General features: G+C 40.9%; 1 protein-coding gene across 4 annotated transcripts in view; it reads right to left on the reverse strand.

Moving 5' to 3' along the window:
• SLC35F5 (solute carrier family 35 member F5) overlaps positions 1 to 13,303 on the reverse strand; it is a 29,903-nt gene extending 16,600 nt beyond the window's left edge. The window contains exons 1-6 of one of the 4 annotated variants that reach the window (XM_038142578.1): positions 12,992 to 13,303; positions 12,011 to 12,055; positions 6,904 to 6,974; positions 5,241 to 5,319; positions 2,391 to 2,532; positions 1,250 to 1,393 (exon numbers count right to left, since the gene is read on the reverse strand). In XM_038142578.1, the coding sequence (XP_037998506.1) occupies positions 1,250 to 1,393; positions 2,391 to 2,525 (279 nt within the window). In that variant the 5' untranslated portion in view covers positions 2,526 to 2,532; positions 5,241 to 5,319; positions 6,904 to 6,974; positions 12,011 to 12,055; positions 12,992 to 13,303. The other 3 variants (XM_038142576.1, XM_038142575.1, XM_038142579.1) reach the window with 3 other exon arrangements.
• Between the last annotated feature and the right edge of the window lie 9,971 nt (positions 13,304 to 23,274).

Here is a 23,274-nt window from a genome sequence, read left to right on the forward strand (position 1 = left end):
CAGTCTGTCTGCACTGCTCTTTTGAAAAGGAAAAATAATGGGATTCCAGTAGCAGTGTCATGAGTGCCCCACACAACATGTGACAGACTGGGCACTCTTAGTCATTGCTTTCCAGTTTATATTTCATTATTGTCAGCAAAGAAACTAAGTTCTGTTTATTCCCAAATTATCTTATGAAGATCCTGAACAACATCAAGTCTAACATGTGCCCTATTACACATGAACACTTGGTATTAAAGGCTGATCTAACAAAAATTGTATCAAGATATCAACCAACTTTAAACACTCTATGTGTTAAACTCGAGAATTTTTAAAAATATTTTTTCAGTTGTTGTTTGTGCTTTGTCTTTTCTTTAAAAAAAATCATATAAAAGTCATGTAACACTTTAAATATGTTATGCCTGCAACTGTCACTATCAGTGAAGTCTAACATATCCAGAAAATCTTAAGTCAGTTTCTTTCACACAAGCTATTTTCTATAAGGACATGTTGATTAACAGCATGTTCTTGGATCACATTTTCTGGGGTTTTTAATGTGAGATTAGTATCAGGACAAATGCCTTCCTGCTTCCTGAGTGCTGCTGTTCCGCATCTTGAAACACTGGCACAGAACCACTGCTCTTCCCAGCATCTCTTGGAAAAAAACCCAGTATTTCTGTCATATAACAACAATTTTAGGTTCTAGCACAAACTATGTCTAACTCCGGAATGGGCATCAGAAGGTCACTGGTCCATAAAAGCTATATAAAACAACATTACAACAAAAACATAATTCTACCACCCTGAACAAATGTAACTTTAAACCCCTCAAAACAGCAAACAGTTCATAGTTGTGCCAGAGACAAAAAGAGACAGTGCTAAAAATCAGCTACAAAGTTCAAATTCTGATTCCGTTGGTTGCAGATGTTGGGGGAGTTAAAGGGAACCAAGAGCCAACAGAGAGTTTCACAAGCTCTTGTTAAGAGGAATTATCCTCTGCAATTGCCCAGGATACAAAACCAAGCTGCAGGGACCAATGGCCTGGCCCAGCAGAGCATTGCTTACAACTCCTGACACATCTCACATTGCTTTTTCTCACCTCTCATCCTTTCACATGACAACTGCTATGGCTGCCATGTCTTCCTGTGGCATGATTCAGTTTATATGCCAAATATGCAACCTTTGCCCTTCTCTAGTCTCTATTTAAGGGGGTTTTTTTCTGTACAAACTTAGACAAATATCACAACATCTACAGAGTTGCAATACTTACAAAAGCTGCATGCCTTCCACGAAACCCACGAGTACACTGTTGCCTCCACGGCTTCCAAACAATAAATCCCAAGAGGTATAGGACAAACATGGATGTTTTTGCAAATGTACTGAAAAAGGGTTTGTTGTACCTTGTAAAAACATACTGTGGAAAGAAAATAATTGCAATATCCAAAGTTACCAAATAGGTAAGAGCTCACAAAATGAATGATCAGGTGTAAATATACAGTCCACAACAGCCTGGTTCCCAAAATACCAGTTGTGAGTATTGGCATGGATAACCAAAGGAACCAAGTACTGGGGGAACCCTCTCCCAAACTACCTCCAATGCCAACAAAAAGGAGACTTTTTGAAAGAAACAATGCCACAGAAAGAAAACTACTTATATCTCACCAAGCAAAGTATTTATATACTACTGAACTCAAACAGCACGGAAAATACATTTACATACAAATATTTTCTAAATTGAAGACCACTTTCATAAGCAATAACATATTAATCATAAATTAAAGAAAATTACTTTGGCTAAATAACATTTCAGTATCAAGAGTGATTCCACCAGCCCATTCAAAAAATATTTTATTAATATCACAAGATAAGCACAAACAATTGTATATGTTTAGTTTCAAACTAACTTAATGACAGTTTAGAGAAATTAATTTAAGAATTTATTAAAACCTCAATTTCCATGGCTAAAGCTCTGCTTTAAGTCCTAAAACTTAACATGAAGTAAATACCAAAACAGTTTCAATATGGTTAATATATGAACTAGATGAAATTACAGGGTTTAAACTCCATGACTTGAGTCCTTTCATCCTGAACTTCTGGATGTTCTGAACTTCATCAATCAGCTTGCCATGTTACAGCTCATTTACTAATTTTTGGGAACCATATGGGCACTATTTTAATCAATACAGTAATAACAAAATGAACTCCCTGATTACAGTACATAGTGATGAGTTTATGCTGTTTAAGTTTAAAGTCATCAGTAACACCTTCTGTCTCAAAAGAAACAGGCACTGAATTGAACGTATCTGTAATTTTCAGTGGATTCAGGCTGGTGAAACACCAAGTTTGATAATTATGATTCTGCTGCATTTTTCTCCTTTATTTTCCCTTAAAGTGTGTGTAACAATACTCACAGAAGTGAGTTCTGAAGAGGCCACCCAGATGACATCAACCAGGAGGAGAATGACAATTCCTAGAGCCATTCGCCTGCGCTGAGCAGATGAGCTGCTCTGGGAGCTCATCCGGTTCATGATAAAAACCCACACCATTTGGAACCTGGGCAAGAGGGACAGAAACAACACACAGAAGGTTACAGTGACACACAAAAAAATAAACACTGGGAGCAACTGTTTCATACATATAAACAGGATCTGACATGCAAGGACACACATAGCTGTGTTGTTAAAAAGCAGATCTTCGACAGATCCGGCAGGAAATTTTCAGAGATACCAGGGACAATTAGGAAGTAAATCTTGACTTTGCAAAAATTTATCAACTGCTTTAGGAATTAAGTAAGAAAAAAGTAGGTAAAACACAATTTGGAATTTACACTACAGTATAAATTAGATTGATATGTTGTGACCAATGTCAGAAACATGTTTAAACTTAGAGGCATTCAACAAACATTTCAAAAGACACAGGAAATCATTTGGGTAAGTTACAAACCCTTACAACAAGAGGTGATTCAAGAAAAAAATAGACTAATTAATTATAAACTTAAAAAAGTAGACTACACATGTAGTTATTTGGTAATTTATGAAATAGAGGCACAAACCAATTCTAGTGAACATCTATCAAAAATTCATTAATGCTACTGCAAAGGAATTCAGATTTGTGACACAGCTTTACAGCTGCCCATTGGATGGCCTAAATTTATGGAAGGCCTAAATTTAGGAAAACTTTCAATTATATTACTAAAAAGGCTCCAAATACAATTGACAAAGACTGATGACTCATTCTTGTACAAGAATCTTTCACAAACTCTCCAATGAATGTCAGCCAAACATGTATGTGGTATTTCAATCATTAACCTTCACTTATTTCTGTATATATTTTAAGAACCATACCATCTCTGAGAAAACTGCTCAAGGAACTGCAATCTAAGTCATCTTCAGAGAGCAGCTACTGACTTTCACAGTAAATAGAGGTCATCTGCTTTGCTAATATGGTTAGATAAATTTAAATGGAATTTTGTTTTTTTCCACATGTGTGAACATACAAATACTTGCTTTCTTTTCATTATTTACAAATGATTTATGAAAGAGACAGTGCAATAATGACCTCAGTGAGTGAGGAAGGTACATTACTTTTTTCCAGAATAGCCTGTTCCTCAGATTAAGGATTTAAATGCCCAGATAGGCACAAGCACATTGGAGATCACAGCACTGTTTTCTGCATTGACTCCTATTCTATACAGTCTCTCCATGTTCAAATCTTGACACTTTTTCCTCCATTTCTCAAAGGCCCTCTTTCAAAAAGAAAATGAACACGCAGAGTTCCTGAAGTATAATTACACCACTAGATCTATGCTGATATATTCCATGTGTGGGCATCAGCTCTGGATAATTACTCTGCTTTTCTGATAAAATGGTGGGACTGACAAAAGAAAGCAAATCTGTAAGTAGAGAGAGGTAAAGTTATGAAAGACTCAGCAAGGAATTATAGTTGCTACTTGATACAGAATAAAGGAGAAAATACTTGTTCTCAAAGAGAGACCAAATAAATGTATTATCTTCAACTTGAAGAAACTAACATAAAGGTTTTCAAGCTTGAAAGCTTATAAAGGTTTTTTTCAGTTTTTAGGAATTGGTTTAAAAAATACTACATATTATACTCTACAAACTTTGCCTTCATTTTATTATGACTAATAGCCTACAAGCCATTACATGAAGTTATATATAGCCTAAAAATTGCTTGTGTGTTTGCATAATATGCAGCTAATGTGGAAGCTGGGCACAGAAGAGCTCAAACAAGCTGGAAGGAAGAAATCTCATTCCTTTCAGGCTATAGCACAACCCAGGGACAGTGGGAAAGTATCCTAGAAACAGAAAGCACTGCAGCCTTCCACCAGCTCTGTGCTGCAGGCAGGAGGGGAGAGGTAGCTGGGGAGACAGGATGGAACGGCAGCAGCCTGATCAACTGGACATCCCCATATCAGATGTTCCCTCACACCTACAGCTCTGCTGTTCTCACCACAGGCTGCTTCAAAGCACACTCTTGAACAGAGATCATGCACAGATAACATTCACCTTCTGCAGCTGTTTAATCTTGCGCTCAGCTTGTCTACCTTAGGCTGGAACAAATCCATTTAAAATCCTTCAACAGGAGCAAAGTAAAGGATGGTGGAACATCCATCACCTCTTAGATAAGAGGCTACACATAAAGTTATTCACGGTCTATGATAATTTTACACCATTTCTTCTGTAACTTTGATAAGTAGATGCTAAAATTCTAAATAAAGAGCTATAATTATGCCTTGGAAGTTGAAATTTTTTATATGTTGCAGTAAGAGCAGCTATTACTTTCTCATCTGACTACCAAGTATCTGTTTAACATTTCTGTGTGCCTAACATAGCCTTTCCTTGATCATTCCCTAACAAGGCAAAAAGCTTAACAAGAAAAGGTGTCTACTAAGTGCAGCACAATCAACTTCAAGCTAAGAGTTGACTAAAAAAGTTACCAAGCAGCAATACTAAAATGCCCGTAAAGCTCAGCAGAAATTCAAAAGCCTACTGAAACCTAAATACTAAGTTTTAGGACAGAATTAAAACCCTGTAAACATCACACAAAATGCAAAAATGCAAAGACAGATTGAAAGTACTATTTTGAGAGGTTTTAGACAGACACATTGTCCCACTTATTAACAGAACTCACTAAGCTGCAATGAAATACAATTCCACAATTTTATGTTTGGCTTCTATACATTGAGGGTAATATACTCTGATAGAAATGAACACACAAGAACGAGACTTTTCTCACATTACCTTCCACAATAACTGTAAAAAAGAAATAGAAGTGGTGACTAACAAACTTCACACTTCATGTCAAAGTGAAGATAGCCTCCTAAAAAAAAAGCAAAAAAAAGCAAAGTGTGAAACATCACGTGCATAGGTATATTAAGCATTTATCTTTGCAAAATGCTGTCTAAAATTTCAAGTTCTACAAGTGTCTTCTGCAGCTCAAGTCCTAAGTGTTGGGAACAAACAGATCTAGAACCTTAAGAACTGGTCTGCATCAAAAACACCAGCAGGGCAGCCCTGAATTGCAAGAAAACAGGATCCTTACCTACTTTTGATATTACAAAGAACACAATCCCTTCCTTATTAATTGACTATAGGAGGTTCACATGAGGAACAAGAACCTGATGATGTTAAATTCTGATTTTCTAAGCTGTGCAGAGAAAGGCACTATTTCTTCAGTGCACATTCCTAAGGAAAGAATGTAAACACTAGAACTAGGAAGGTAATGGAAGAACATACATGCTTGTTGGCCTTAAAATAATCTAGAAAGATAAAGCACCTCCATGTTATGTCTTGTGAAAGCCCAGTGTCTTTCCTTAAATGGATACAGCATTATTATCATATTAAAACAAAACATCATCTTACATAAAATTTATTTATAACTTTTAAACTCAGATCCTATAAACACATTCAATAAAATCCACTGTTTTATAGGAAAAGAAACTTTATACAAAATAGAGCCGTAAGTTTTACTGCCTGGAAGTGCTAGAATTTTTATTATTATTATTATTACTATTATTATTAATGTGAAATGTTGCTAAGCTCTGTTTTAGGGATATCCTGAATCAACAGGAGTCACACACTACGCTAAGGAGTCTCAAATTAGCATCCTGAACAGAAGGGGCAGCAGGGGCAGAATTAAATGCTTACCCAAAATTAGCTTTTGATTACCTGTCAAGCATGGCTGAGAGTCTGTAAATTGTTAACAGGGAGCAGTAGCTAAATTCATGATTTTCACCTCTTAGATTAAGAGGCAACTCATTAAGAGGGGCCCCACAAGCCCCCACTGAACTCAACATTTACACAACTTTACAGCAAGTTCAAACCTTTTCCACAGTTTACCAAATGATCATAACTGCTTAAAAAGACCCAACGAACTAGAAGATGCATTTTTAAGACAAAATCATGTGATTATCCATCTTCTATTCCATAAAGACAATGCTCACTGAATATCCAAGGCGATTAGTCACAAAATCACAGAATATTTTAAGTTGGAAGGGACCCACAAGGATCATAAAGTCCAACTCTCAAGTGAATGGCACAGGGACTGAAGCCACAACCTTGGCATTATTATTGTAGGGCTTTACCCTTACAGAATATTTAATTTATCAAGTGCAAAAAGTTATGATAAATTTAAGCCACCAGAAGACACAGAGACTGCAATAAAAATTATGGTTTAAAAGTAAATATATTCTACTCTATTAATAGAGCAGAAACTTAAGCATGTTTGCCCTTTGTTTCCATTATTAGGAAATAAATATGCTTTCCACATGGTGTAACTTTAAACATACCAGCTCTAATCTGACATTTAAAGGAATATTCATTTAAAATACTTTTGTTAATATAAGTATAATTATCAGCAAACAGCACTGAGATCTTTTAAAGTCTCCTTTTTTTATTTATTTACCATTCCAACAGTCTTAGAGCTGGTGCAGTCATCTTGCAGAACCATTTTTCAGCCAGTTACATGAAGATCTTCTGAAAAACAAACATTAAAAATTTTCTTGTCATGGCTTTGATTTTAAAATGCTGCAGTACCCTCGATCATGTAAGGAGAGCCACCACTTCAATTGATGATATCAAAGTGATATAAAAAGCAGTCTCACTGTGTAGTCTACAGTGCATGTTCACACAGCTGACTGCACTGAAGCCAACAGGCTCAGCAGCCTGTCCAATTCTCCTGAACATGCAACAAGCAACTTCTGAGGGCAGGAAAGAAAACTGCACCATTGATACTTCATGTGCAAGCTTGTTTGGACAGCATCAAATGTTTCTTTGTGCAGATTATTTCTGCATTACAAGCTCCGCCCAAGAAGAGAAAAATCACATGAAATTCTCCAACTTTTACTGCACCGACAAGAAGGGAAGAGAACATTATAGGCCAAAGAATTGCCAAATCATTGCAAAACAGAAGTATTGCTATTCTGGCTGTTCCAGGAGGAAAACACACAGCCTGCCTCTCACCTCCACCACCAAAAAAATAGAAAAAAAAGGACACAGCAAGAATGCCAAAAGACACAGAACAGCATCTCAGTCACAAGCCATGGTGCAAGCAAGTCAACTGGAAATTCTTCCTTGTATTTACTCAAGATTATTTCATATACAATTTGAAAGACAACATATCAAGATAAGGCTTGCAGGCAAAATAAATGGGTTTGGTTTTTCCAGTTATACCAGCTGCTCCAACAATACAAGTTCTGGGATACAACCTCCTCCCTCTTTTAACATGTTCTGTCATCATGTCTTGTTTCATATTGGATTGCTTTTGAGATAAGAGAAACAGAGACCCTGCTTTCACTTTAACCAGAAAAAAAAAAAACTGAAAGTAAAATGATTTACATTTATACGTCACAATCTGTAAGCATACATTAAAGCAACATTAATCTAACACAATTCTGATGTTCACTCAACCTCCAAAGAGTACCATGAGGTGAGAGCAAAGGCAAGAATATTCAGAAGAGGTGGAAAAGTGAGCCTTATGCAACATGACTATTACATTCACTGCGGCCCTGTCATTTTTACTCAAAGAAAGTTTCCTGGAGGATCTTAGAATACAGCAAAGCAAAAGATCCAAAAAAAGCAACCAAGCTTTCCATACCAGTACTGAGTTCTGCAAGTAGAGATCACTGCTCTCATCTGCACAGGAAGTTACACAAGACCAAAGTCTGCACAGAAAATACATTAATTTTACTAACAAAATAAGAGAATTTAGCTTAATCAAAGGCATGCTTTAGGAATCTGTTGGTATGTAACAGTCATGCTATCAAGCTGTCATGGCACAGCTGGATATATGTATTTAAAGAATAAAAAGAACAAGAATGTTTGAACATTTTCACCAATGAAATGAAAGTTTCCTATTCAGCACTTACTCAAAAGTCATGAAACAACGTTTCAAACAATTTTTCCTACATAGAACGAGTAGTGCAGAGTATTAATCTGTTTTATACCTCAGAGTCCTTACCAGCTACCAGCCTTTCCAAGCACTCAGTTCCAGTACCTCCTGCAGCACCCCCAGCAAGGCTGTGACCCTGCTGGACTTGAAGCCTGACTGAAGGAGTTAGAAACACCCCAGTTACAGCTCGGCAGAGTGAAAGCTGACAAGCACAGCAGACACTGACCTCCTTGTTATTCCTGTCCAGCAACATTAGGAGAAAAAACTCCATGTCAAGCTGCCAAGGCCTCTCTAAGCTTCACCACGTACAGAGCAATCCCAGCCACCAGTAGCTCCACATTTAACATCAGCTAAGGATTACAAATGACATCCATTTCACATGCTGCAGATCTAATCTTGTCTAGTGCAAGGACTAAACATATCGTGCTTTGTCACAGGATATACAGACACAGATTCCTGATAAGAACCAGCAGGGCAGCTTGCAGAGAGACACCCTGGCAGCTGGAAGCTGAGCCTTCCAGGCAAGGTAGAAATCCATGAAATCACTGCACTTGGAGTGAGCAGGGGTCTCCTTCCTGCCCACAGATATCTTTGGGGAAAAGCAGCAGGAACAAAGAGAAGGAAATGAGTAAGTCTTCTTAATGCACTCAGAGAAAAGTGAATGCCTAAGGGAAAAGATGTATGGCTCAAGCCCTGGGGACCTCGGGGGAGGAAGAATGACTAGAAACTCACAACCAGAACACTGGAAACGGCAGGGGGAAAGGAAAGGGAGCCACAGCCCAAGCAGGGGAAGCACGTACCCCTCACAGCCCCAGCGAGGCAGGACAGCGGTGCCAGCTCAGAACCACTGAATCAATTCGGTCGGAAAAGAGCTCTGAGATCATCGAATGCAACCCATGACCAAACACCACCTGACCAAACACCACCCTGTCAACCAGACCGTGGCACAGGCTTTCCTTACACACTTCCAGGGACGGCAACTCCACCGCCTCCCCGGGCAGCCCATTCCATTGTTTAATCAACCCTTCTGTAAAGAAATTCTTCCAAATGTCCAACCCGAACCGCCCCTGGCGCAGTTTAACTCTGCGCGCTCTTGTGCCGTCACTGCTGCCGGGGAGCTCGACAATGAGGTCTCCCCAAAGCCTCCTTTACCCCAGGCTAGGCTCCCTCAGCTCCCTCTGACACTGCTTACAGGACCTGCGCTCCACACCCCTCAGCAGCTCCGCTGCCCTTCTCCGGACACGCTCCAGCGCCTGAAAGCCCTTCCTGTAGCGAGCGCACGGAGCAGGGCACGGCGGCCGAGGCGTGGCCCCGAGCACAGGGGCACAGCCACTGCCCCGCTGGCGCTGCCCGCACTGCCGCGGGTGCAGGCTCTCTCTGGGGAGAGCGGCACCCTCCACACGGCCCCCGCCCGCCCAGGGGAGCTCCCCCGGGGCGGGGAGCGGAGAGCGCGTTCCCCACGCCGCTGTCACGGGCGGCCGGGGCCGAGGGGCGGCGGGACGCGGGGCACTCGCACACCCCCAGTCCGGGCGGGCACGGCTCCCCCGCCCGCACCAAGCGACAAAGTTCCCTTCCGGGCCCGGCCCCGCGGAAGCGGCGGGACCCGCCCGTTCCCGGCCCCGCTCCCGCTCCCGGTACCTGAGGCCGCGCCGGGCCCGGCGCCCCCCGCGCTCCGTCCGGCGGCGGCACCGCCCGCCCGCGCCGGACACCCGCAATCCATCCCCGAGCCCGCGAGCGACCGCCCCGCCCGCCCCGCCCGCGGGCCGGCCCCATCGACCCGCTCGGCCAGCAGCTCCACACCCCTGTCCTGCTGCCCGCCCCCCGCCCGGCACCGGGAAGGGCGGCGGGGGAGAGCGGCACCGGGAAGGGCGGGGGAGGCATTCCCGTGCTTATCGCCGGCCCTGCCACACTCATCGTCATCCTCCACATCCCTGTCCCCGCCACCGTCACCGTCCGCATCCCTGTTCCCACCACCGCCACCGTCAATATCCCCGTCCCCACCATCATCCCAGTCCACATCCCTGTTCCCACCACCGTCACCATCCCCGTCCACATCCCTGTTCCCACCACAGACACCATCACCATCCCCGTCCCCATCACCATCCCTATCCCCGTGCCTGTCCCCATCACTGTCCCCATCCCTATCCCCGTCCCCACTGCCATCACCGACCCCATTCCAATCAGCGCTCCCTTCACCTCCCCTATCCCCGTCTCCATCCCAAGCCAAATCGCTTCCCCCTTCCTTGTCCTCATCCCTATCCCCATGCCCATCCCCGTTCCCATCCCGCCCGCAGCCAAGGCTGCGCTGCGGTGCCCGCTGGGCCCGGTGTCCCGCGGGAAGCCCCGCTCTGGGCACGGCTGCGGGGCCGCTCCCGGCTCCTGCCCGGCAGAACGGGGACGGAGCGAGCGCTGTGCACCGCGGGGCAGAGCCGGAGCGGGCTGCTAAGGAGGGCTCCCGCTGGTCCCGGCCATCCCCCCGCGGCTCCCGGGAGCGCAGCCGGCAGCGGGAGCAGCGCCGGCTGCCCCGAGATCGACCGCCTCTAACGAGGGGATGAATGAATGGCAGGACAGCTCGGATGGAGCAGAGCTCGCTCCGCAGGCACGGGCATTTATACAGCCTCTACCAGAACTTTAGGATAGGCAAGACAGAAAAAAAAAATACCACCCAAAAAAAACCCCAAACAAACAAACAAAAAACCCCCAAAACCAACCAAACAAACAAAAAAAAACAAATCCAAAAAACTAAAATATGGAGGAACAGAGAAGGCAGAGGAAGAAAGCACGAACTGAAGAACTAAAGATGGAGAAGTGGAAATGGAGCTTGAAACTAGTCTGTCAAAAAAAAAAAAAAAAAAAGGGAAGAAGCAAAACCGAAGTGTGCAAGACCCTTGAGAAATGTCCTAAAATGCAGTGAGGTGGGGGAATCTTAGTTTCATAGTTACCATAATCTTTACACTCTGTGACATAAAATCTCACAGGATCTGAAAGTAGTGGCAACTATCAAATTTTTGCTTCAATATCAACAGACTTTTAAGAGCATAAAAAAGTGATATTGTGCAGACATGCAAGCCAAAGCAAAGCAAAATTTCAAGATGCATATGTTAGTGACTAAGAAGCTGCAAAAGGAAATGCTAGACAAAGTCTATCAAAACTATTGAATTAAATGAATTTTCATAGGCTTAGATGAAATTGAAAAATCAGATTCTGGTCCTGTTTGGCTTTGTAGTCAGTGTTAGTGCTCTCTGTAGTCAGTGTCGATTACTGTTTAAGAATTAAGCTCACAATACCAACCTAAAGATAACTGCGTGTATGTCACATCTTGCAGATTATTCAGTATTCACCTCCCAAAAGAAATAAAGCTTTTGTCAAAATTTAGCTATTACTAGCTATTACATATTTTGGAAATTTTATAGCAAAAACTGTTAGGAAACAATAGTAAGCAATGCATACACATGAATAAAAAGGTGTTTAATTGTTTTTAGGTGATACATAGGATATAGCTATGAAGTTATCTTAAATGCTACTCACAAACTGTTAAAATCAAACATGATATTTCACCCATTCCTATAGGTTAGTGATTGAAAAAATCCATTCCCTCTCATATAAAAATGTGATAGCTTACCATCATATATCTGGGTGAGTTTTGCTGTTGGGCTTGAGTTATTCCCTGTAGATAAATAAAAGTTACTTCTTAAAAAAAATAAAACAAAAACAAATAATCAAACCAACAACAACAAAAAACAAAACAAACAAACAAACCCCCAAACTTGAAGAACTTATAGTGTGAAATTGGTTTGGGCTTTTTTTTGTGAGCCTGAATTTCATAATCCAGCTGTATTTTAGTTTGCATGCAGTAGCACTAAGAGACATCCAACAAGTTCGATGCCCCATAAAAGTGGTTGTTAGAAGTAGTAAGATACAATCCCTACCCCGAAGCATTTATAGCACAAATGGCACATGCAGTGAATTATACTCTTGGTTCAAACTGTCCTTTTTTGATGTACTCTGAGTGTACATTATAAATAAAGTATTGATTTGTTGTTCTGGCCTCACTATCACTACTGGCCAAAATGAAATGGCTAAAATGTGCAACATGGTGCTTTTACGTGAAATTGTGACTTTACAACTGTCTAAAGAGATTTTAGGTAAACTGAATTTCTTAGACAAAGCTTCAGGAAAATAGCAGTCCTCTTGAAATGGTGTATTCTGAGGAATTAAAATGAGTTGAAAAATAAATACAATGTAATAGAAAAAACATGTGTGCATCTCACAGCCTCTAATTTTCTTGGGTCTAGCAGATCTTTGTTTAGCATTTATACAGAGACTCAGTAAACTTGCACAGCTTATCCAAGGTCAGTCAGTTCAAAACCTGAAGAGAAAACCAAAAAGTTATGACTATACTACTGTGGCACAGAAACTGCCTGTAATACTTTCCTATATCTAACAGTGCCTTTACTAAAAATATATATTGAAAAAATTATACATAATTTATATTAAAGTGGGGTGAATGTTTTATATGGAAAAAAAATCCCTGCTGCATTTGAAGAGGGAGAATAAATAAGGCAGCAGGGAAGGCTGAAATTCCCAGGCTCTTCTATCTTACCTGATTAAGAGAAAAAACTTGATTTGCTGCCCCTGGAAAATGCTTTCCCACAGTGATCAGCAGTAGTGATGACAAAATATCTGTGATATGCAGATTTTCTCTCTTTTTATGCTTTAGTCTCCTTTGACAGTGGAAAGCACATGCAATCCCACCTGAATTAAGAGCAGATTGCTGGGTGTAGCTCCATGTGGCCTCTTGTGTGTATGAGTTTTCTTCTTTAGGAGGCAATGCTGCAGTTTGCACCTCAAGTTGGCAGCACAGTCAAATCCACCTTGTTAAGGTTCTGATTTTAAGCATCTTGACTGGGGCAGGCAAACAGGAGGAGTGCCAAAATTTCTTCATCACAGGATGAACACAGGATGAAGCACTTAGACTGTGGTTCCTGGGGAATTTTGAGAGAAACAGGTCAGCATTGTCAAAAGCCAAGAAGTTTGTCGTTCTTGCACTTTAAAATATCGCAGGACTTCTGCATTTTTAGCTCTTGATTAAGTAATTTACTTCCTATTGTAATATTCATGTGATGATCTTGTGTCTCCTCTGAAAGAAACTACTATGAGAATGATTTGCCTTTTGTTTTTACTGTGCCTTTTTCAGGAATTAGACTTTAGTAAACACATGTAATAAAACAATATGTATCTTGAAAGTGTACACATACTGCATATTTCTTTTTCTTGCTGTGAATATTTTAGTTACATGCATAGCATTTTTGTAGGCAAGGCAAAATTCTATTTATTTCCCAGCATCACTGTAATATTTTCATAAGATAAAACATCCACAAAACATGCAAACCTAAATTGCACTTATCAAGAAAATTTTAATTTTGTTTCTGCTCATATATGTTCTGCTTACAGGAACATAAAAGCTGTTTTGGAAGAAATAGATCAAATGCCAAGAATTAAATTTAATACTCTGTTGGTCTCATAATAGAGCTCTACAAAGGAATTGCATCTACTTATTGTAGAGAAATGCCTCCTTCAAAAGGATTTGGAACAGATCTTTGATGAACAAAATGTTCATGTTGATGAACAAGGCAAAGCAGCAGAAGAAACTGTATTAAAAACTCAAACTGACAAAGTCAGTTTTGATCAATTTCTGTTCTCCTTAGGGAAAGGACACAGTCCAAGTGTTCAGGACTAGACTCAGTGTAGGATGCAGACAGTGGGGTGTTCTCCTGTCCTGTTGGGTTAGACCAAAAGTCCATCTAGCTCAGAATCCCCAACGTTTCATAATGGATGCCTGGGGAAAATGGTGTTGGAAACAAGGGATTTGTTTCCATGGCACATCCTTCTGGTTTTTAGAAACAAATGGGTACCAGCATCCTTACCTGGAAGGATGTAACTCAGCCAATGCATTTAATAGCTCTGATGGACCCATGAATTTGGCTAATCCCTTTTGTGAACCCACTAATGCAAGAGCTGTTATGGATTTACTGAGGCAGAGCCTTGTGACATAACAGAAAATGTATTGTTTTGTTTGGGTTTAGGCCACTGGATAATAATCTTGTCACACAACTTGCAATCCTTGTTCCATTTCATCTTCTTTGCATTATTTGAGTTTTAAACTGTCTTATATTTGTCCTAAACTGTCTTTGAGGTGTTCTCACATCCTAAGTCCAGCTTTGCAAGAAGCCTCTTGTGACTGAGGGAGTGATTTTTTGCTCAATTATCCTCACTGCCTTCCTCTCCTTCTGGTCCAATTCTTGAGAGGCTGAAATTAAAACATTCATATGAATGCATGAAATATAGTTAGACTGTTAAAGTTACAATTTCCAATCTGTTTTCATTCCCTTTTTTGTGTATTTACAAACATCCGGTGGTTTTGACTTTGCTGAGCTGTTACATGGCTGTTTTCTTGGTTTTACCTGATGACAAGGCTCTAAGAAATCTTAGTGCTTAAAAATTTATTATTTTGAATAAAATCTATGCTGAATACTATGAGAACTACTGGTACTTACAGGAAAAATGTTAGTCTGCAGATGTAATAGAAGAAAAAGCCACAAATATTTTTGAAATTTTTTAGCAACCATTACTTTTAATAGCTGTAGAAAATTAATTGGAAGTGAGAGCTTTTTCTGCTTCCTACTGAACATTACTTGCAAATATTAGCTAGTAATAAAATTACAGATGAGTAAAACAACTCGTTTGGGGAACTTGCCGTCTCTTACTTCAGTCTCTTTACTCTGCTGATTTATAACAGGAAAGAAAACAGGAAGCTTAATTGGCAGTGGGTTTCCCAGACTGAAAATTATTAAATTGCTATCACTCAATTATTTTCGGTAGATGAGTTGCGATCATTAATTGTTATAAAAAGGACAATTTAAAAAACCATTTGAAAGCCTATTCAAGCAAACCAAAAAGTAAATGGAAAGTAAACCTTTTGGAAGTGTTCTGAATTACTGAATTACCACACCATTGAGAGAAATCCTATGTAGGAGTGGACTGCACGTGTAACATTCATGCATGTTGACAACCAGAGAGCCATTTGAACACCAGGGCTGGCAGACATGCATGTGTGAGCATGAATACCTGTCCTGCTGGAGATGTGAGCCAAAAACACCAAACAGGCCTTCACTGAGAGCCAAAAGTGAATTTTATTTACACTGAATATCCCCATGAAAGCAACTCTTCTAAAGGTCAAGTCAAGCAGTTCTCAAAGCACAAGTCCAACCAGATGGAACTGCTGATAATGTTCAGAACACAGAACAGATTTTTACATTTGTGCTTCTGCACATTCCCGGGTGAATAATCACAATGATTCAGGAAGGCACATTGCAACATAAGGTGGTATTCAAAGGGAATGGAAGCATTGCCCAACAAGGCAATAGGGAACTGATCCCCTGCTGGGAATGCATAACGCTCCAGAGAGGGCAGGGATTCTCCTGGGAAGGACCTAAAGCAAAGGAATGTCCCACTGGATTCTTACCCCATTAGCAAGGGAGACCTCCTGTGTATATGTGGGTTCTATAGAGAGCCCACAAATGGATTAAACTGGAAGCTGTTCTGCAGGGAAACACTATGTTTTGTTTTTCACTTCTTCTAATTTTAACACCACTGGTCTTCTCAGTGCAGATGCTCTTAAATTGCACCAAAAATGAAATTTTATCAGGTGAGGAATTGCATGGACAGAGCTACTGGTTTGGGGCTTTGCTGGAGCATTATTTTTAGATCAAAAGGTTTCAAAGTGTACTGTCCATAAAGGTCAAGTCTGTTGGCTTGTTAGGATGGCACACCAAATTGAACAGGCATGTAGTGCTCCAAATAGAGATTTTAATGCCTCTATTCTCACAGAAAGGATGAACATAATTAATGTAATCTGTTTGTCTAGAAGATTTTCTCCAATTTACAGATTCATTACCATAATTTACCGGAGTGTTTGCTTTTAATACTGTTTTTTAAAGCAGCAGAAACACTTGGATACAATGTGTTAGTTTTGATATATTTTTGATACTGGACATGTGAAGACCACATCATTAAAAATTGGCTGCAGCCTTCTTCCAAGACATCCACATGATCCTTATAGTGTCAGACACAGCACTGCAGAGCTGCAAATCAGCTTTTATACTTTTTGGTGATTCATTAAGGTATTATTTCAGGAAAATTTCCTACGGTCTTTGAGCAGGACAAGCAATCTTACAGAAATGAGTTACCAGTTTCTTTATATACTACCAAACAGAAACAATAAACTCTGTATGGAGGCACCCAGCATTCAGAAATAGTGCTTTGAAATTGTTTCCATTTTGTATGCAAGCAGCATTGTTCCTAGAAATAGATTGAGTTATACACTTATTGAAGAACACAGTATTTTTAAAGTGTTCCACTGCTGACTAATTTAAGTGGTATTGTATATTGTTTCTAAATAAATCATACATCTTAATAAGAAACTTGGACTGCAGATAGCTGTGATAATTGAAAAAGATGCTGCACGAGCTGTTCATTGCCTTCCCCCAGCTCTGGCGGAGGGAACGTTCCCTATTCTGTGAGAGAACATTCCCCATCCTCCTAGAAAGAAGGCAGCCAAATAATTTAACCCATCAGAAGGGATATTTTTAGTTATGTTCCATTTTGTCTAGAGACAACTGGAGAGTGCTCATCCATGTGTCTCCAATAGAGCTGTGGATGCTATAATATCCAGATGACTGATACCTTATATTCAAGCAGCACCCAGCTACATCCAGAGAAGGACACCTGTCCATGTGAGTTCCAAATTCTCCTCCCAGCCCCCCTCTCCTCCCTTCATTATCTTAAAGTAAATACAATAAGAATAATGTGGCACAATGACCATAGGTGTGATATAATGACCTTATCACATCTATTGTCTTCTGAAAGCTAATCTGAGGAGTCAACAGTTTGGGTCAGCTGGAGAGAATATATTTTTATCAAAAGTCACACACCAAGGAAAAATGCAAACACATAAAATATGAGTGTTTCTAAACAATCCTCTTATGAAAAGCCATTTAGAATGAGAGGTCAAATATTAGCAGCCAAACCCTCTCAAAAGTTGATAAGCAATGGTGAAAGCCAGAAAAATGTCTCAGAACAGAAACTCATTTGTTTACCTGTCACACATTCGATTACTTCCAGTTTCAAATGGTTGGGTAGCAAAAAAACCCACGGTGCCATTGCACTTTCTCCGAGTCTTCATACTACTTCTTTTGTGAAATCCCACTAGGTTCACCTTGATCCTCTTTTCCAATCCAGTTTTTCTTGCTCTGGTACTTGCCACTGTTTTAAGGCTCAGCTTTACCCTTGTGGGCTTCTGTGCTCTGCTGAAAAGCTCACATAACAGTTAAAACACCTGCAAAACTGCAAACTCGTGACACACTGGTTTTATTTAGCACATTGCTGACATCTTTGGAAAAAGAAAGGACCACTAAATTAAAAACGGTGATTTTACATAAATTTTCGAGTTATCATGGCTTTTACTCAAGTTAATGTTCATGACACAGTGAGAGTGGAAGTTGATGCAGGTCAGGCAGGCACAGCTGTGATTGATTCAGGTTCTCAGTTCAGTTGAAGTGTGTAAGTCACATGAAAAATGCAGCAATCCACATTTGTTCCACCAGGGAAGTAAATAGGTGTGACTGAGAACACATCATAATGTTTCTATTACACGAGGAAGCCCAGATTTTCTGATCATGGGCAAACTGCTATTCCTTGGCTCCAGGTGTGACTGTGTGGAGCCCGTGCAGTACAGATCCAACTCCAGGGCAGAGGTTTGTGCCCTGCTTTGCAGTTGTAGGAATTCTCCTGCCATCCTTCTGCCAGTTCACTTACAGTGGCATTATAAAGGATTAAGATGTTATGAGAAATAACAGAATAACAGCATGCAGATAACCAATTTTGAATGCAAAAGCAAGCTGTAAATAGGGATGCAGTTTCCCTCGAGTTTTGCAGATTTTGCCTCAGCCTAGAACATCGAGTTCTTAAGGCATCATGTTTTCAGTCAAATTCTTTTTCTAGGTTTGTCTTTTGATACACAATTTGCTGTTATTCCTACCATATAACATGGGCAATAGTGGTGTTACCATCATAATAGTCCAAAGACATAAACAAGCCCCAATTTATAAGTTTCTCCCTTCCTTATACACCTTGTTTCAGTGTACCAAGAATCATAGCTGGGTTTTTTCCCATCCTTCACTTAGAAAAAAAATATGGACTAATTATATTTTGAAAGTTAATGGTTTTAGCTGATCTACGTTGAACTCTTGGAGAGCAGCCACATCAAATGAGTTCCTGGTAATTTGCCATGACTTCACCATGTGCAGCTCCATGAAATTACATGTCTCCCATATGGCTGTTGCTATAGCTATGCCAAAATCAACCAATTACACTGTAATCTTGCTTGTGGCCCTTTTTGGAGGAAATCTACACACATCCTTTATCTGGGTAGATAAAATGTTTGGGGTATTTTTAGCTCTGTGTAGTATTCTCTCAACTACTGGAAAACTTATTTATATTAAATTACTCAGAACATGATGGTTTAGTGATTAAGCAGTGTACTTTATAACAAATACTTAACAACAAAGGAATATTGTTTAACGGATAACCTAGACATGACTTTTCTTGGCCGTTTCTCTAATTTTTATTGTCATGTTTAGCTGGGCTTAAGGGCTGTTCAGTGTGATGTACTGGATATTAAGATGCCTTTAAAATTCAGTTTATACCAATGTGAATGGCAACATGCTGATCCAGGCATCAGGTTCTCAGCCCGCCTGGGCATTTCCAAAATCCTTCCACCCCTGGAACTTTCTTTTGTGTTTTTGGTTTTTTTTTTTTTTTTTTTTTTTTTTTTTTTTTTTACTGAACTTCCCAGACCTGGATCTATATATGGATTCACAGCGTTGTTCTTACTGCATGTTCAAGGGCAGGCCATTAACCGCATGAAAACGATCCAGAGAGAGCAGGATGCTGAAAAGCTTCCCACACGGCTTAGCAAGGGGTTTGTAATGCTTTTGTCTAGGTACACACATCTTCATGCTGAGGTACTTGTGTGAAATTTTAATACTTAGCGTTGCTGTAGCTGGTAAACCATAAAGAACATCTTGGAAAACTGTGGAGCCCCACGACTGATTTGTATAACACTTGCAGAAAGCTGTCTGCAAATTCTCTCCCTCTGAATCAAACTGTTAGACTGCATCTCTGTTTACCTGTTGATTAATAGAAACACTTTCCTCCTGACTTTAATCCTCTCATTCCTCATCCATTTGTATTCATCTGCATTCCCTTGCTCTGTGTTTACACTGTAAACTGCCTGGAGGCAGATGGCAGCAGAAGGAGGATGCTCTGCAATGGTAATTACTTCTGTTCTCATGGATGTTTAGGAGAAGATCACCTGCAATCCAACTGTGCTTACAAACTGGACTTGGTGCACCATAGAAGGATGCTGTTGCTGGATTATGTGTGCTGTAAAGGATTTCACAGAATCATAAAGGTTGGAAAAGACCTCTAAGACCAGCCCAGCACCACCATGCTCACAGCTAAACCATGTCCCCAAGTGCCACATCCACATTCTTTTTGAACACTTCCAGAGATGGAACCAGATAAAGGCAATGCAGGCTTTTGTTCACTCCCGTTCCATCGGTGTGATTGAGACTCTACTAAGACATTTCTTCTACACATTAAAAATTTCATTTCTGGTACATCCTGAAATAATGGAAAGCTTTTAATAACACCAGAACTGACTTCGGGGCAAATGAGGATTAAAAGATTCAGAAAATTACACCATGAGAACAGACTGTAGGTTTTTCTATTGCTCTTGTACTAAAAGGTTGGAAGTAAAGGTTGGAAAATCTTTCCATGAAAGAAATATACCAATCAGCACAGCAATCCTGCTGGATCTAGCTGAATTTCAGCTTTATAAGCTCAATTTTGTAATTTAAGCACAAGACTTCTGTGCTAAAAATATCCACCAAAATAATCTAGATGCCAATGCAAAAAACTACAAAAGATCTATACAGAAACCAGTATTGAAATTTAAATTGATCTATCTGAATTTGGATGAGTTAATATATCAAACTTGTGTTTATGGTCCAACAATGTGAGATAATATTGCTTGAAGAGAAATCTTGCCCCTTTATTTTATTGGGTTGGTGCCCGAGTCCACAGCCATCTGAAAACTGCATCTGGCAAGGCTAATAAAATGAAACATGAGATCTCGTGGCCAGGGTCTTTCAACCCCTTCCCTGGCAAAACTGTGATTCATTTGGCACCTTGATACTGAGAGAAATCCTATGCTTTTTGGTCCTCAAATGTAAATTCCACTGTAATTCAGTAAACTGAAATGCACCAGCACTGCTCTTTTTCAATGTCATTCTTCATGCAGACTCAGGAAGAACACACACTGATAGCAAGAGATTGCAAAGGAGCTGCTTAACAGACTTGTTTCACTTTCCATATGACCTGAAGCACTTTTTTGTTCTGCTCAACCCTTTTGTTCTGCTCAGTGCCCAGCCATTTCCCAGAAAACACTTGTACTCACAGGGAGGAAAAGATAAATTCAGCAACGGAATATTTTCTGTAGAGTGCATTACACTAAGTGCTTTTAGGTGAGATTTAAAGTTTTATAGTGGAATGATGCTTCTGCTAGCAGAAAGTCTCCAGCACACTATCACAGCCATTCTACTCTCTGTCCTTTGGCTTTGCTATTAAGGTGAATAAGACTAATCAGGAGTGTTATTTGGGAATATTAGGTAATAAGGGCAGCTATGGAACACTAACGATTGGTCTGTTTAAATCTCACTGCAGCTGGGTAAATTAATTCTGGTCCTGATCCCCTCTGTGCTGTATGGCCTGGCCAGGACCTGCCAGCTCCATCCTTTCCACATGCCTCAGGTTTTTGGATCTTGTTTTGTGCTCCTCTGGGAGGATACTTTAACTCCAGCAGCTGGAGCCCAAAGCTGCTCTCTCATTCTGTGATTGCATGTGCCAGATGCAGCAGTTGAACCTGCTGCATGTACAACCCTGACTACCACGTAATAAAACTGAGAGGAGAGTGAAAAGTCCACATGGTAGTTTGTATCCTAACTGTATTTATTTTAGATAAATATTTACCTATGCACACACAGCAGCACATACAAAGAAAAGGACTATTTGCACTTTCTCTGAAAAGCTTTCAGAGATATTCATCTTTAATATTCTAGCTCAGCACAGCACACAAGCTACAAAATATCCTGCAGAAATCCCTTTCATTATCTGTAAAATGTCTCATAATGTTCTAGTCATAATTTGCTTTGACATTAAAATAAAAATGTTAATATTCTCAATATCTCCTTTCCTTGCTTATGTTCCTCAGGAAGATCTGGCAGCCCACAGAAGCCAGATGGTGACTTGAACTTCCCAAATGAACTGCCTGGCTGCTGCTATTGAAAGGGATGGTTTTGCTCTCTCCTATCTCATCCTGAAGGGCATGTACCTAGTCCTTCCTTTGCTTTGGCACTGACTCTAGTCTGTCCCTCCAGCAAAAAAAGGCAAAGAGGCTATTAATGAGAGATAGCTGAAACCAGGTGAGGAGAACATGCTTGAAGAAGGAAGCAAGACCACTGTGAGAATACTTGGAGGGTTCCCCAAGGGACACCTGCAGCCACACAGCTCCGAGGTGAAGTCAGGGTGTCAGAGCAGGACTAGGGGCAGTGTGGAGGCTACCAGAGGGACAAAGGCAAGTCTAATACCAAGGCAGCAAGCAAGGCTAGGACAGCGCAGACCTACAGCTTAGCTCAGACAAAATCTGAAGGGCCAGAGCTGAGCTTAACTGGGTCTCCAGTTCACTGGGACAAGGACTGTGGGGTGGAGACCCCTGGTGATGATTATTAGAGCCATTAAGATCCATTAGTGCCCACTGACAATTACTCATTTTGATCTACTACCAAGTTGGTCCACAGCTTGACATCCGATTATGCCATGAAGCTCACACCTTCTCAGTGCCAAGGCAGGAGCTGCAGGCAAAGGATTGAAAATACCTGAAATACCCAAGAGAGAGAACTGTTAAAACACTCAGATACTTTGAAGATAAACAAAAAGTAGTGTATGGCTACAGTACAGCACAGGGCAAGGACTGGGTAGACCTGATGTGCTCAACACTCTGTCCTTCGAAGCCTGAAGGGTTGTGGAAGGTGAAAAGAGAGAGAAAGAGAAAAGTACAGACTATATTATGTCCACCTGAACACCTGATCCCAACAGTGCATTGTCTCTTGCCCTCTTTGGGACAAAGATGATGGGAGGGAGTCTGTCACAGCTCTCATACAAGGAGGGAGTGCAGGGAGTGCAGGAGCTGGGCCTGTTTAGTCTGGAGAAGACTGAGAGAGGATCTCATTAATGCATATAAATGTCTCAAAGACAGGTGCCAAGAGGATGGTGCCAGACTCATTTCAGTGGTGCCCAGTAACAGGATGAAGAGCATGGGCCATAGACTAAAGAACAAGAAGTTTCACTTCAGCATGAGGAAGAATTTCTTTATATCGAAGGTGGCAGGGCCCAGCAACAGCTGCCCAGGGAGGGCATGGAGTCTCCCACACTGGAGACATTCTGAGCCCACCTGGCTGCATTCCCGTGTCACTGTCTCAGGTGACCCTGCCTGGGCACGGGGGATGGACCGAATGATCTCCACAGGTCCCTTCCAGCTCTAACCGTTCTGTGATTGCCCATGGAGGCGGTGGAGTCACATCCCTGGAAACGTTTAAGAAAAGCTTGGACGTGGCACATGCTCTGTTTGACACGGCGCTGTTCGCTCACTGGTCGGACCCGGTGACCCCGGGGGTATTTTCCAGCCCGACTAACCCCGTGCTATAT

This window comes from Motacilla alba, chromosome 7, assembly GCF_015832195.1.
Source record: "Motacilla alba alba isolate MOTALB_02 chromosome 7, Motacilla_alba_V1.0_pri, whole genome shotgun sequence".
NCBI lineage: Eukaryota > Metazoa > Chordata > Aves > Passeriformes > Motacillidae > Motacilla > Motacilla alba.